The sequence below is a fragment of the Cucumis melo genome, chromosome 8 (assembly GCF_025177605.1).
Source record: "Cucumis melo cultivar AY chromosome 8, USDA_Cmelo_AY_1.0, whole genome shotgun sequence".
Classification (NCBI taxonomy): domain Eukaryota; kingdom Viridiplantae; phylum Streptophyta; class Magnoliopsida; order Cucurbitales; family Cucurbitaceae; genus Cucumis; species Cucumis melo.
This window is the reverse complement of record NC_066864.1, coordinates 13,215,467-13,230,740: the sequence shown is the minus strand read 5'-3', so window position 1 is coordinate 13,230,740 and position 15,274 is coordinate 13,215,467. Positions and strand designations below refer to the sequence as shown.

The window sequence follows — 15,274 nt, the reverse complement described above, 5'->3', positions numbered from 1 at the left end:
CAAAAGAATAAGAAAAAGAAGAAGACTCAGAAGTCTAAGCTCGTACAAGAGAAAGACAAGGATTTTTCTTTACCTCAGGGCTTAGTAACCTTGAGAGACTTCCTTCCAACAAACTTCCTTTATGATCATCAGGATGAACTCCTAGAAGTCGTTGCGTGTCATGCTATCAACGTGACAAAGGAAGAAAGTATCCCTACAAGATCATTAGAAAAGGAGAGAGTTTCAAAAGACCTATCGAGGTTCAACGTGGATGATCTATTATCACTTCCTTAAGAAACCAAAACCATCCATATTAATGCATTCTTAAATTCAGAAGTATAAAGTTTGAGTGCTCCTTATTGTATGTCTATTGACTTCTCAGATGTGTTTGCTGTTGGGATCCAAACTTCATAATAGCCACTTGTATGCTTTTGGTTACGTTTGAGAACAGAGAGTCGATCGAATTCTTATCGATAATGAATTAGCTGTTAACATAATGCTGAAGTTGACTATGAGCCAGTTAGGCATCTTGATGGATGAACTCTCAAATAACAAGCTGATAATCCAATGTTTCAACAAGGGTAGCCAAAGAGCAATAGGCATGATACGTTTAGAACTCACAATTGACAACCTAAAGGCTAGTGCATTGTTTCATGTCATAGACTCAAGGACCACTTATAAGTTGTTACTCGGTCGTTCTTGGATACATTAGGGTATTTTTGTTATTTCACATTTTAGGCTTGTGGGCTTTTTCCTTTTCCAAAATTGTTCTATACGGTATAAATATTTTCGTGCTTTGTTATATTTTTGAAAAAACCCCTTTAGTTAAATAGAATCAAACTAGGGTTTTTTCAAAAGTAGAACAAAGTTCGAAAATATTTACACTGTATAGAACAATTTTAAAAAAGGAAAAAGTCCACAACGTGAAATAACAAAAATACCCCGCAATTAATCAGTCACACATGCGTGAAAAAATAATTTTGTACCCAATCTAAACGATCTCTTAGCAAATCTAAACGATCTTGTACCAAGTATAAATGATCTTGTACCAAGTCTAAACGATTTCATAGCAAGTCTAAACCATCTTGTACCATTGTACCAAGTTTAAACAATCTTGTACCTTCTACTTGCCTAGTCTAAATGATCTCGTAGCATGTCTAAGCAATCTTGTAACGAGTCTAAACAATCTCATAGCAAGTCTAAACGATCTTGTACCCTTGTACTTAGTCTAGACAATCTGATCTTGTACCAAGAAGAAGAAGATGAGAAATGAAAAAGAAAGAAATTCTAGAAGAGGAAATGAAGAAATTGGTAAATTTCTACATAAAATAACCATAATATTGGAAAATGAATAAGAAGTAATAGTATGAAGAAATTAATAATATAAAGAGAGAGGATGAATAAATTGCAAAAAAGAAGAAGAAAAAGAAGTGTAAAATGGTCAACATTATTCAAGGGCAAACTTGGAAGTTAGGAAAATATCATGACCTTTTTAATTTTGTTACACGGACCGTAAATATTTTGGTATTTTGTTATATTTATAAAAATTAACTATTAAACTAAACTATTAATTTATTCTCCAATTAATTAATTGTTAAATTAAATATCTTACATTTAATTTAATCCAAGTTTAAATCATATTCATATATAAATCTCTCTCACAACTTATAGTTTTAATATATATATTAATTTTAACATATAATTTAAATATGAATCTAATTCACATGAAATTATTGAACTCAATCAAATATTTTATTCTCTCATAAATTAATTTTGAATATAAATTACTTTTGAATCATATCAAAAATTAAATTTATATAATAAAGTTTAATTAAGATATAAACTTTATATTATAATACACTACCGTACATTATATTATTTCCCTAAGTAAATTTGAATATTTAAAATTATATCCAATATATATTAACCTACTTACACTTTATGAGTTAGGAAAGGAACTTAATAGACCAACAAATCAAATGCTACAATGAAATGAGATTAATTGGCTAAACTCATTAACCACGTTAATCAATATTCGTTATCTTTGTGTACACTCCACTAAAAACTCACAACTAAACCATTCTCACTTTAGATATATTTATGTGTTAACGGACCAGTAACAGTAAGTTAGTCCTTCACAAGTGTTTGTAACAAAAGCTGAGTCAAAAATATCGTTTTATCCATGGGCTACTTTTTAGTTCTGAAATACCAATGCTCCTCTAATGAACAACCTATTTATGGTCCAACTAATAAACATAAACCCCTTTCATGACATAGAGATGACAGGACCCTTGTTCAAGTTCTAGAGACGTCATTTAAGGAAACACTCATCTACTTACCCTAAATTAGGGGAAGATTGAATTCCATATTGTGTGATTATGTTTCCAGTTCCTACTCAGTCTTATCCCAAAAATTGATAAGCTTACTAAGTTGGCAATCTGGCCACCTTTCACTCGTACAAAACAAAGAAAAATCCCTCGTGAATAGAAATTTGTATTATACTTGGGTGCGTTTGGGGGAGGGAAAGAGTTATGGGAGAAAAGGATAATCCTTTTCTCACCCGTACAAAACAAAGAACAATCGCTCGTGAATATAAATTTGTATTACACTTGGGTGCGTTTGGGGGATGGAAAGAGTTATGAGAGAAAAAGATTATGATAATCTTAGTGTTATGATAATATGTGTTTGGGAGAAAGGTTATTATTGGGAGTATTATGGTAATATGTGTTTAGGGGAAAAGAAATATGAAAGGTAGTGTTATAATATTATGTGTTTGGGGAGGGATTATGATAGTAGGGTTATAATAATATGTGTTTAGGAAAAGAGTTATGATTGTAGTAATTTGAAAAACAATAATAGAATTTGGATTGGGTTATTTGGGGAGTGTAATATTGTAAGGTTGTAAGAAAGGAAAAGAGAGGAGAAGATAGGGTTATTTGGGGATTAGGATAACCCTTGGGCCAAACACGGTTTGGCCAAATTTTCTAACACTTTTTTCTCTAAAACCCCATCCCAAACATACCCTTAAGATTAAGACTAGGTTACCTAGGTCATCCTAATGAAATAGAAACCTAACTAGTTAACGAAGTTACATCTAGTGGTTACTATTTTGTGGTTCGATCTTATCAAACTCATTGCATAGAATAACGTTGCTCGTATGTCATCTACACAAATACATTGAATCATTGTGTTTGTATCGAATACAAAGTTAGTCATATCCAATGTTACTAGGATAAGGTACCTAGTCTTATCCGTACACTATAGATCTTTTATGTTGTATCCCGAATAATGATCCATGTATGTTTCTACATACAGTTCAAGACCCATCAAACAACTTAGGATGTTAGTTTATTAAATTTAGGTTATTAAGACAAAACTAATGATATAATCAATCACACTTTATTGAAATTATAATAATAACACTTTATTAATAATGGTCAACGAATTATATTTACTATATACGAGTTTTAGGACATAAAACCCAACATAAAATTCCTTAAGCACATACTATAGAACATTTACAAATATGTCTAAAATACATTAAATCTATCCATATTCAAGTCAACAATGAAACGTACGATCATATCCAGCTCACACATACTTACCATCCACTCGGTATCATATCCTAGTTTACTACAGTAGAACACACTTAATATTATATGACCAAGAATAAATAGCTCATACATGATCCAAAGGAAACACGTAGTCAAACTGAGCTCACGAATATTCACAATCAAACCTGTATCATAGTTTGGTCTACCACGACATAATAAATTGCATATATGATGAAGAATAACTCACACACGATCCATATCAACAAGGAACACATGTGGCAAATTGAGCTTACAAATATTCACTACTTGCAACAGTGGCAACTTAATCACAATATCCATATCATCAATAACTAGGCTTCTATGTGCACATAGAGCTACCCCTAAGGGTTAATATCTAGGCCTAGAGCCAATGCCATAATCTTCACGTAGGTTCACGTTCTTGGATCTTTGGGTTACAAGCTCTCTCAATCTCAATCATAAAAACTGTTTAGGAAAGTTCAATTAAATCATAGAGATTATTTATGAAATTTTATCCAACCATATAGACCAAATTTACGAATGAAACTTATTATTATTTTAGATTTTAGGATTTAACTTTTACTACTATTATTATTATTACTACGATACATTCTCAAATATAACTAAATTTTAGATATATCAATGATAATATTAACCGACACGGATGGAAGTCTACCTATAATCTAAAATTTTGTTATAAGTTGTAACTACTTTCTAGAATTTTTTTCAAAAATAGAAATTTTTTTTAAAATATAATAAACTAAAATATATACAATACATAACAAAATTTTGGATTCTATCAGTGATAAATACTGATATACTATATTTTGATAGAAGCATATTAGTGTCCATCATTGATAAAATATAAAATTTTATTATATTTTGTAAATATTTTGTTAAATTTGTCATTTTTGATAATTTTCTTAAAAAAAAAAAACTATCTACACCATATTTAAAAAATAACTAAAAAACCAAAATTCATTTAGTCAAATTTTCCATTTTTGACCGCATTCTTTTTAACTTTTACCATAATTCTCCTATCATGGTTAGTGATTTATTTTTAAGGTTAACGTCAGAACTTAGAACTTGTATTAAAAGTTGATGCAGTAATACATATAAATTTATTATTTAAGAATAAAAGTTGCAATTATAAAAAAAAGTGTTGTGTCATTATCAATCAATTTGAAGTTCATCCATTTGTTTTTGATTGCTTAAAGACCTCCAAAATACCGGCCTCTGGTTCACCTAACTCTGTGGGCACTCCATATTTCTCCGGTGGTTGTAGCTGCCGGAACCGGAAAAAGTTTGGTGAATCACAACCAATTATAAAATTCTTCTTTTTCCACTCAAAAATCGAAACCCCATTGGATTTTTGTTTGGGAATAAGAATCTGTGATGGACTTCTTACAGTCTTTGGATCCTCAAATCCTTCTGGGTCTCGCTGTGGCTGTTTTAGCCCTTGCCGTTGGTGCTCTCTATGTATTATCCTCCTCCAAAAAAAGCAAATCTAGAGGTCACCCACCCTTTGAATTCAAGTTTTTTTTTAAAAAAAAATTTATTTATTACCCCATTGTTTGGATTTCCTTGTTGGGTGTTTCGGATTCATGATTAGAGGTTGAAATTTCTTTTACTTGATTTCTGTTACCAGTTTCTGGGATCCGTTGTGTGTTAATGCAGCGTGAAGTTCTTTCATTTTATTTTGTGAGTATGTGGATTTTGTGTTTGATCCATGCAAACTGCTTGTATGTAGATTTTTGTTGTTCTTTTTATATTATCTTCTCTATTTTTAGACTATTATGTTCAGTATACAAGAAGAGAGTTGTTATGCTGACCGCTTGAGATTAAGCTGACCGCTTGAGATTAAGCTGTCCGCTTGAGATTAAGCTGTCCGCTTGAGATTAAGCTGTCCGCTTGAGATTAAGCTGTGTGCGTAAGTTTCCTTACAGTAATTTACACTTTTTTGAAGTAACCAAGTAATATTTTGACACTCTCTAGATAGTTCCTGGAGTCTGGGTATTACTACAGTTTCATTTTCTTCTTCTGGAACCTGTTTTGTTTTTAAATAAGAGAAGCTAATTAATTTACCTATCCTTTTTATTTGGGGAACATTACAAATAAAGGGAAGAGAGATGATTTTTCTTACAACTCATAAATAGTTATATTATATGCTGACTACTTGAGGTTGAGTTTTTATTTTTAGTAGCTTACACTTTGTTGAAGTTGTAGAAGCTAATTACATTTCGAATCTCTAGATAGTTTCTGGAGTCTGAACGTTACTATGGTTTCATTTTCTATCTGTCTACATTTCAGTTTGAACTAAACCAACAATCTGTTTCAAATTGATCTATTGGTTAAGGAGATTTGATGGGAAATATCACATGAATAGGGATTCACATTTGAGTTTCCTGTGAAAATATTTATTCGATTTGATAATAAGAAGATTAATTCAGAAACGTGTGGACCAAGGTTGTGTTAGATTTATCTTTTCAACTTTTAAATTTTGAAAATAAGTCATTTTGGAGGAAATTGAAGTCCTTGGCAATCACTTAAAATAGATTTTGAAACACCTTTAAAGTTTACTTTGCATTGCTTTTATCAAAAGAGTTTAAATGAAAATATATATTTTTTAAAAACACTTTTTTCCCTTAGTCAATCGAAATGGGACCCAAATTTAGTATTCACTCAACCTTTAGCAGGATTCTTGTGCTATGGATGGTTTTGTTGTGATGATACGTTAGAAAACAGTCTGTAATTGCTGCCTTTTCTTCTTCTTCTTCTTCTTCTTTTTTTTTTTTTTTTCTTTTTTTCTTTTTTCATTTTCTTAATTTTGTTTTCCTTATCATATGATTCATACATTCAGGTTGCTTGGATCCAGAGATTTTCAAGGAGTTTAAACTTATCAAGCGTCTGCAACTGAGCCATAATGTGGCGAAATTTACATTTACACTCCCTAATCCTACTTCAGTTCTGGGTCTTCCTATTGGACAACATATAAGTTGCAGGTCTGGTGGTTTATCCTTATATATTCCTGATAGGTTTAGTTGGATTTTCACATGTCATGCCTATGGGTATGTAGCTGAACAAAAACCTAGATTTTCTGATTATGTTGGTTCTTACATTATATGGTGTAAGAATCTCAGTACTATTCTCTCCTGTGTTAACTCTGTTAAAATTAGAGGAAACTTAGAAATACAGCAAGTTTCTTTTAAAGGTACCTGTTAAACTATCAATCCTGCCACTTCCTCGTAATAGATTTTCTGATTTAGCTCATTGGCATTCCCAACTTTTATTGGAATAAGGTCATTTATCTAAGGTCATTTAACTTAACGGTTGTTACTTCTTTTGGTCTTTTCGCTTGAGAGAGGTTGTAGGACCTTAGAGGAAACTTTTAAAAACTTTTTCGAGGTGTGTAGTATCTTTCGTTTCTTTGAGCTGATCAATTATGTTCTTCATTCAAAGACTATTCTAATCATTTGCATCTTCTGAAGTAAACTAACTGGAAATGGTTTTCAAAATCTCCCTTGGGTTTGAGTGGGGATGAATGCCTTTTTGCCTCTTTACCTGGCGTTTTTTTTAAGATGATTTGTTTCATATGTGAAAAGGATCTATTTCCCTGAGGAAACTATAATTCATTCATCCTACAGGGGAAAGGATGGCCAAGGTGAAGAAGTTATCAAACCATACACGCCTATTACTTTGGATTCTGATGTTGGATATTTTGAATTGGTCATAAAGGTTCGTGTTTTGGGATTCTCAGTTGTTGGGGAGTATTTTAATGGCATGTATGCATGTTAATCTTAACTCTGGATTGTGTTTTACCAGATGTATCCCCAAGGAAGGATGTCACACCATTTCCGACAGATGCGTGTAGGAGATTTTCTTGCTGTAAAGGGTCCCAAGGTATGTGCAAATCAGTAATTTTTTCTTGGTAAAAGAAACATTTCATTAATGAATGAAATTAGGGGAGAACTCCAAACGCCTAAAGGTGATTACAAAGAGTGCCAATTAAAAAGAGAGAAAGGGTGCTTTGTTTTACAGCTTGAAAAAACCTTGGACAAAACGAAACCATGAAACAATCAAAAGAAAAAGAGTTGCTGAAAAGCATTTTAATCGTCTCGCCCAATAAAATTCAAAGGAGAGTATGCATTAGAGCCAACTGAATCGTATTCTTTGTACCACCAAAAGGATGACACACCAACAATGATCCAAAGATGTCGTAGATGGAATTTTATATCAGTAATGGCAGCTATTTAAATAATGAATTTTTATGCGAATTTTGTATCAGAAATGGTAGCTATTTAGTAATGAATTTTTATGCTTTTAAGTAGTGTTTTGTATCAGTTTGAATATGCACAGCCGTTTAGAGATCATAGTCTATCTTCTTTGATCTAATTGGAGATTTTTTTTGTAATTCACCTCTTGGTGTTACCCAAGCTCCTTGTATTTCGTTGGTCAATGAAATTTATTTTTCTTGAAAAAATAACGTTTTCTTTCATTGACAAATTGGGTAATTACTATTTTCCAAATTTGCCTTTTACATGTTACATTGCATATATATGAACTCAGATTTCAGGTTCTGCGAGTTTAAATCCCTTCATGTTTAACAAGTTAATTGGACAATTAAGTCATTTGAGCTAGTTGGAAGGATTCTCTCTTTTTATAATTTATCTTTGTTAATTGTTATTTTCAAATCATCTTATGAATAAATTGTTTACTCAATATGCTTGCAGCCTTTTCTTGATCAGTGATTTCTACAACAGTTCTAACAGTTCTTATAAAAAAGAAATAACAGTTTGAACAGTAAACTAAAAACAAAGAAAGATTTTAGTAAATATGTAATTTTTTAAAACAGAGAACTGAACGATTGGTCATATTGAAGTTGATATGGAAATTAGTTTCCCATGCCAGCTGCCTTAGATTTTGTTATAAGGTCTGTCTACCATTCAGCTTCCTTCTGGGTTAGCCACAGACGTCTCCCCCACATTCTATTTTGAGAATTTATTGCAAACGATTTGTTTGTCACACACAAAAAACAGCTCCCATTTTCTCTCTGAGATAGAGAGATAAACAAAGAACTTCACAATACCTTTAAAATCACTGAGAACATTCAAAATCTACGATGAAAACATTCGTGCAGGGACGTTTCAGATATCAACCTGGCCAGGTCAGAGCATTTGGTATGCTTGCTGGAGGCTCGGGCATTACTCCTATGTATCAAGTACACATTTCCTTTTCTTTTGGCTCGATCATTTTAGTCCTTCAATTTACCATCATTTGGACTTCTTGATTGTTGTTATAAATATTTGGCTTTTGTTTCTGCCCCTTAGGTTGCTCGGGCGATTTTAGAAAATCCAAACGACAAGACAAAGGTACATCTCATTTATGCCAACGTCACCTATGAGGACATTCTCTTAAAGGTATTTTCGTTGTCTTTCTTCATTAAAATTCCCTCTCGCCCTCCTGTTGACCATAAAATTGGATACGACTATCTTTCTATTTCATAACATGTTGATAGCTAGTTTTCCATAACATGTCTGAGTGATATTGTAATCAATCTATGCCTTTCTCAGAGCTGTGAATTTTAACGGTTGAATGTTTGAACTCATTAGTCGAACACTTGATTAGAATTACATTTGTCAACTCGAGCATGGTTAAGACATTTTCGAACCAAAAAGGTTTTGTCATTTTTACCTGGATAAAAAAGGCATGCAAATTTGTGCCATTTTGGGTATTGAAAGGTGATTTGGTTGTAAGGAAACAGCAGACAACAACTTCTTGGGCAAAAGTGTAGGATCTTAATACTCTTGTAGCGTATTCTTAGGCTTCCACTTTTGCATTCATTATAATAATTCAATTTCTATGATTTCTCTCTCTCTAATTTGCGTTCCTTACCAAAAGAAACTCGTCTGTTTATAGGAGGAGTTGGACCTTCTTGCCAAAAGGTACCCAGATAGCTTCAAGCTCTATTATGTCTTAAACCAGGTCAGTCTTCTCCCTCAGCCACACAGCCACAAATTTAAACTTTTCTCTATTGCTAAACTTTATACCATTACAAGATCTCCATGTCATATGATGGAAAAATCGTATTATGGTTATGCTGTTTTGCTTTACTGACAGATATTAATATGTGAACTTTGACAAATCTAGTGAATTAAATTGGATTTCTAGTTCTTCAAGTCTGGGGTTGTTTGATAACCGTTCTTAATAGTCGTTTTCGATTTCTTAAAACAAAAAGGTAAATGAAAATCCTTTTAGTTAACTGTTTTCTAAAAGCTGTTTATGCTTGTGGGTATATCTCTTAAGAGCCACTCCAATCACAATTCTTAAAAACAGTTTCGCGAAACAAGGTACTGAGCACCTGCAGATTTGTAAAGCTGTGCGTTATGGAGGGAATTAGCTTCTCTTAGCCCATGATAGATCCTCTTGAGCTTGCTTACACATTTACTTTTGTTAAATGATTTGCGATGTCGTACCTTTTTGATCTTGTATATCAATTGGTTGCTTAATCAGCCTCCTGAAGTGTGGGATGGCGGCGTTGGATTCGTATCGAAGGAGATGATTCAAACCCACTGCCCTGCTCCTGCTTCTGATATTCAGGTATATTTGATTATTAACTCATAAACCATTTTTCTTGTTTTCTTGTAATTTGGAAAAAGCAAATGAAGTTTTTTTTTTTTTTTTTTTTTGTAAACAAGCCCTTTTCATTCATATGATCAAAAGAGACTAAGGAAAAAAACATATAATTACAACTAATATAGTACATAATTAAACTGGAAAAATAAAAGCGGTCTAGTTCAAGCTAATATTCTGAATAGGAAAGAAGTTCTTCCACGTGCACGATACCTTGTTGGATTAGAGTATACTTTTGAAAATTGTGATTGTTTAATCTAAGAAACTCATTAGTAGAAGCAGTGTTTATTAGCTCATTTTCAAAAGTTAAATGGTTATCAAAATAGGACCTAACTCGATTTATGAGAGACTATAGTTGTTTTTTATCTGATCTTTTATTTAGGAAGAACACACATTTCAACTTCAAGGGTAGTTTCAAACTTGGAAAATATTGTCTCATATGAAAACTTATTTTGTAAGCAGATTTTAAGATGTGGGCCACCACCAATGAACAAGGCCATGGCTGCTCATCTTGAAGAACTTGGATATGCACCTGAGATGCTGTTCATGTTCTGATCCTTCCTCAAGTCCTTCACAAGAGCTAAGCATAATTTTTCCCCCTTCTAAAATTTGAAGATTTCAAAATTCTGTTTTATTTTTTAACTAAAAATTTATGTACTGAAGAGGTTTCCTTTTAGTCACTTTTCATTTAAGAAGGTTGTGGAATTATGATGCCATCAAATACAATTACTTCCAACAGTTAGAGCTAATTAGAATTTAAACTAGTTTCCCTTGAAATTGTTTCTTCAACAAACAACTATGGAATGGTATCACACTTTGCTGTGCCTATCAAGGAAAGATCACGATAAACATGGTCATCGTGTTAGAACTACAATAACTAACACGATAGATATGATAATCTCTAACACGATACTTTATTCAAAGTTGTAGTGCGTTTTGATTTAAGCAAGAAGTTAGATTTCATTAGTTTGTGAGTGTGGATTACTAAGCACTTAGAGGGGTGAGAATAAATCATTCATACCAAAATCTTTGAAGATCTTAGAGATACCGATAATTAACGGATAGTATATACATTTTTACCTCTGGAGTGGGAGAATTGAATCTTTGATTTTGAGCTTAAAAATATAATATAAGCACTTTGGTCTTGAGCTTAATAATATAAGCACTATCCTAGTTGAGCTATGATGAATATGACATTTAGAATAACTATTTGATTTTTGAGACAGAATAACTATTGCATTTTTCAGTTTTGGTTTAAAAATATCATTTTTACTTAACTATCATGGTATGGTTGGATGAGTGATCAATAAGATTCATGAGCATAATAAATGGTTTCAAGAAAGTTCAGTTCATGATTGTCATCAACTTAGATTTAATATACTAGAATCTACGATTGCACTTAAATGTTTTAGAGTTCAATAAGATCGGTTGAGGTACAAGTAATGTATACGATGACTTTTTTTTTAATGTCAAGCTTCCTATAAACATTTTACAATTCAATTTCAAATTTATTGTCTTTTAAAGTCTATTTAAATCCAATTATTCTTGTAAATGATGTGAATGCTACTGGGTGAGAAAGCAAGTAGAATGATAAAATACAACAACTAAAAATGAAATTGTTTACCCAACTAAATCTTAATTGCAAAATCAGTTCATACGGTGGTTGCTAGCACTTAGATGATTTAAGGTTATTTTGGTTAATTTTGTACGTAGAGGGAGGAAAGAAAGAACAAAAAGGATATACGTATACTACTCAATGTTTAAATAAATAAGTAAATAATATATTTTCTATCCTTTTTTTAAGGTTACAAACTTGGAGCATGTTTTTCTTTTTAGATTTGGAGCTGTCAAACAATAAATTTTTGGATGAATCACAAATCATCCTTTAATTTATCAAGATGAAATTATAAATAATTAAGTTCGAGATTGATTAAATATGAAATTATAAATAATTAAGTTTGAAACTAATTAAATGTTGACATGTATCTTAAATTAAATATATTAAATATTTTAGTTGGTAAATCCTTATGATACCACATGTAAATAATTTGGTTCAATTTTGTATTAAACTTGGGCTAAAGTCCAATTGAGTCGAAGTATAAGCTTAATTTGGTTCGAAGGCTAATGAAGGCTTAAATCCAATTAGTTTTGTTGAAGGGTTGGATCCATGTACCAACTAAGCCCAAACACAGAGTCTAACTTTATAAACAAAGGAGTTAATGATGACAAAGGAAAAAAAAAATTCGTATAAGATATTATGTCACTTTTCGTTAATATTGAGATTAAAGCGATTGTTTGCATCGCAAGAAGGTGCTTCTGAAATAAGATGACATTAAGATAAGTGAGTTGAAACAGAGGATGTGTTAAGACATCCAACTAATGTAAAGGGCTAGAAGCATTTTGATCGTGAATTTCTTGGTTTTGCTTCAGATTTATCGAATGTTCATTTGAGATTAACTTCAGATGGGTTTAATCCATTTGGAAATATAAGTACCTTCGGTAGTATGTGCCCTATGGTGATAATCCCTTATAATTTGTCACCTTGGAAATGCATGAAATAGCCCAACTTCTTCACGTATTTTTGTTCATATTCACGTCTTTTTGCTCATACCTGGTCCAAGATCTTATGGTAAGGAAATTGCTATTACCTACAACTGTTGATTGATGAATTAAAATAGTTGTGAACTATTGGTGTGCGTACTTATGATACTTTTACTGGTATGTTCTTCAATTATATGCAACCTTGTTGTGGACCATTAATGACTTCCCTGTATATGATAACTTATCTGGGTGGAGTACAAAAGGCTATCAGGCATGTTATATGCATGGAAGATAAATCGTCATTTGGGATAAGAGGGAAAATAGCTTTCATAAGACATCGTTGTTATCTTTTAGAAAATCACATTTGGCGTAGAAGTAAGCAACATGATGGAAAGGTAGAGCATAGGCCTTCTCTAGTTGCATTGAATAGAGATGATATTTTACAACAATTAGATTCATTGAATTTTCCAGTTATGAGCAAACATCCATTGAACCAAGATAAGAAAAGAAAGCAAGGTCTAAATTGGACTAAGAGAAGTATTTTTTTCGAACTTCCTTACTAGTCCAGACTACTATTACGTCATAAATTGCATATAATGCATATTGAAAAAAATGTTCGTGATAACTTGGTTGGTACATTGTTGAATATTGAAGGAAAAATGAAAGATACCACAAATGCTTAGTTAGAAAATAAGAAAGGATTTACACTTAAGAAAAGTCGGTATCAGATTTGTAGAGCTACATGTAATGTACACATTGACTAATAGTGAACAAATTGCATTTCGTAAGTTTCCGAAATCAATTTAGTTTCCCGATGGATTCGTTTCTAGTATTTCACGATGTGTGAATGACAAAGATGGAAAAATATTAGGTCTTAAAACACACGACTATCATGTTTTGTTACATCGACTTCTCCCTATTGGTGTTCGAGCATATCTACTAAAAAATGTGTCCATGCTATTACTGAATTGTTTGGATTTTTTCATGACTTATGCGTAAAAACTATATGTATAACTGATTTGAACCGATTGCAATCAAATATCATAGTCATACTTTGTAAATTGGAGAGAGAATATTCCCACATGCGTTCTTTGAAGTAATGATACACCTTATCGTTTACCTACCATATGAAATCAAAGTTATTGGTCCAATTAGTTATAGGTGGATGTATCCCATTGAAAGGAAAAAGGGAAATAATGATGATGATGATGATGATGATGATGATGATGATGATGATGATGATGATGATGATGATGATGATGATGATGATGATGATGATGATAACAATAATAATAATAATAATAATAATAATAATAATAATAATAATAACAAAAAAAAAAAATAATAATAATAATAATATAATTTATTTATTTAAGGCCTCGGGAAGCATGTAACTTTACTATTCCTCATCTTTTTCATCACAAAGAAACCTTAACATTGTCAGCCCATCGTTCGTCGGTCACCCACCTCCATCTCATTCACCACGCTGACGAGTCTCCATTTGTCATCGCAAGACCTCTCCTCCATTTTGGTTAACGTTTCGTCTCCATCCACCGATTCTTGTTTCAATCTCGTCATCGTGTTCAAGCTCTCCTTCATGCAACATCGTTGACTCCTCCATTGAAGCCTCCATTGGCCGTAGCTTGCCACAGTTGCACAACGTCGTCGGTCGTCACGTCTCTCCATCATCCGAGTCATTCCTTTACATTTCGAGCTGTAGCGCAAACACCAAGTCATCTGAGCTGTACGCGCAAGCTAAGCTGAGCCTTGTTCCTTCGCAAATTGTCTCTCTACCATCCGAGCTGAATATCCCCTTATTGAGCCACGAGCCGACCTACTCCTTTTTTCTTGTTTAGCCAAGCCACTAGTAAGCCAAATTAAACCACCTTCCTATTTTGGTGAGTATTTGATTGGGTTTTAGGTAAGCCCATCAATCAAATATTAATTTTTGGTCCTAAATAAATTAATTTTGGATTAAATTAGATTATTTTCTAAGTTGGATTATTTTTGTTAAAGGTATAATTGGCAAATTGTGGAACATTTATTTGGTGGAATCTTTCCCTAATTGAGGTTGAATTGGAATTCAACCTTAACTTTGGGTAAGTTGAATTAATTTGATTTTTAGGTCTTTAAGCAACTGCTAAATTTATTATTTTTAGTTATTAGGTTCCCTTGCTGTTTAGGACCTATTCTTTGGAAAGCTTGACGGTGGCTGTTAGGAAAGATCTATTAGCTAATCTCAAGGTAAGAGATTTTACTACTAGACATTCGAACTGAATTTAAGAGTTTGCATGTTATTTCCCATTATGCATTGATATAGCTAAGATGCAGAATATGTTGATGTTGATGACTTATGTTATGTTGATGATGATGACTGATATTACGTTGATGATGATGCATGATATATTAATCACATGATTATGGACGTTATGATTGATATTCATGTCATGTTTATGATGTTTATGATATGCTATGGATGGGTGTTCTTTTAACTTTGTCTATTAGGGTCATACCCATATGGGTGTCCCTCGGATCACCACCTTTTTATGAGT

At 32.3% G+C, this 15,274-nt stretch overlaps 1 protein-coding gene across 2 annotated transcripts; it reads left to right on the top strand.

Annotated features, from left to right (window-relative positions):
• Positions 1-4,712: 4,712 nt before the first annotated feature.
• Positions 4,713-10,958, top strand: LOC103495874 (NADH--cytochrome b5 reductase 1). 2 transcript variants are annotated; one of them, XM_008457551.3, is made up of 9 exons: positions 4,713-5,064; positions 6,412-6,553; positions 7,196-7,286; positions 7,374-7,451; positions 8,689-8,769; positions 8,879-8,968; positions 9,468-9,533; positions 10,062-10,148; positions 10,644-10,958. In XM_008457551.3, exons 1-9 carry the CDS (start codon positions 4,947-4,949, stop codon positions 10,734-10,736), a joined length of 846 nt encoding a protein of 281 aa, XP_008455773.1. In that variant the 5' UTR covers positions 4,713-4,946; the 3' UTR covers positions 10,737-10,958. The 2 variants fall into 2 exon arrangements, with proteins under 2 accessions (XP_008455773.1, XP_050945358.1); XM_051089401.1 differs by having other exon boundaries at positions 4,741-5,064; positions 9,471-9,533.
• The last annotated feature ends 4,316 nt before the right edge of the window (positions 10,959-15,274 follow it).

What these genes read in the sequence shown, in the direction of transcription:
- LOC103495874 (XM_008457551.3), top strand. Translation starts at nt 4,947, where the DNA reads ATGGACTTCTTACAGTCTTTGGATCCTCAAATCCTTCTGGGTCTCGCT. An exon ending in CAAAAAAAGCAAATCTAGAG is followed by an intron (nt 5,065 to 6,411) that starts GTCACCCACCCT and finishes TCATACATTCAG; the next exon opens with GTTGCTTGGATCCAGAGATT. An exon ending in TCTATTATGTCTTAAACCAG is followed by an intron (nt 9,534 to 10,061) that starts GTCAGTCTTCTC and finishes TTGCTTAATCAG; the next exon opens with CCTCCTGAAGTGTGGGATGG.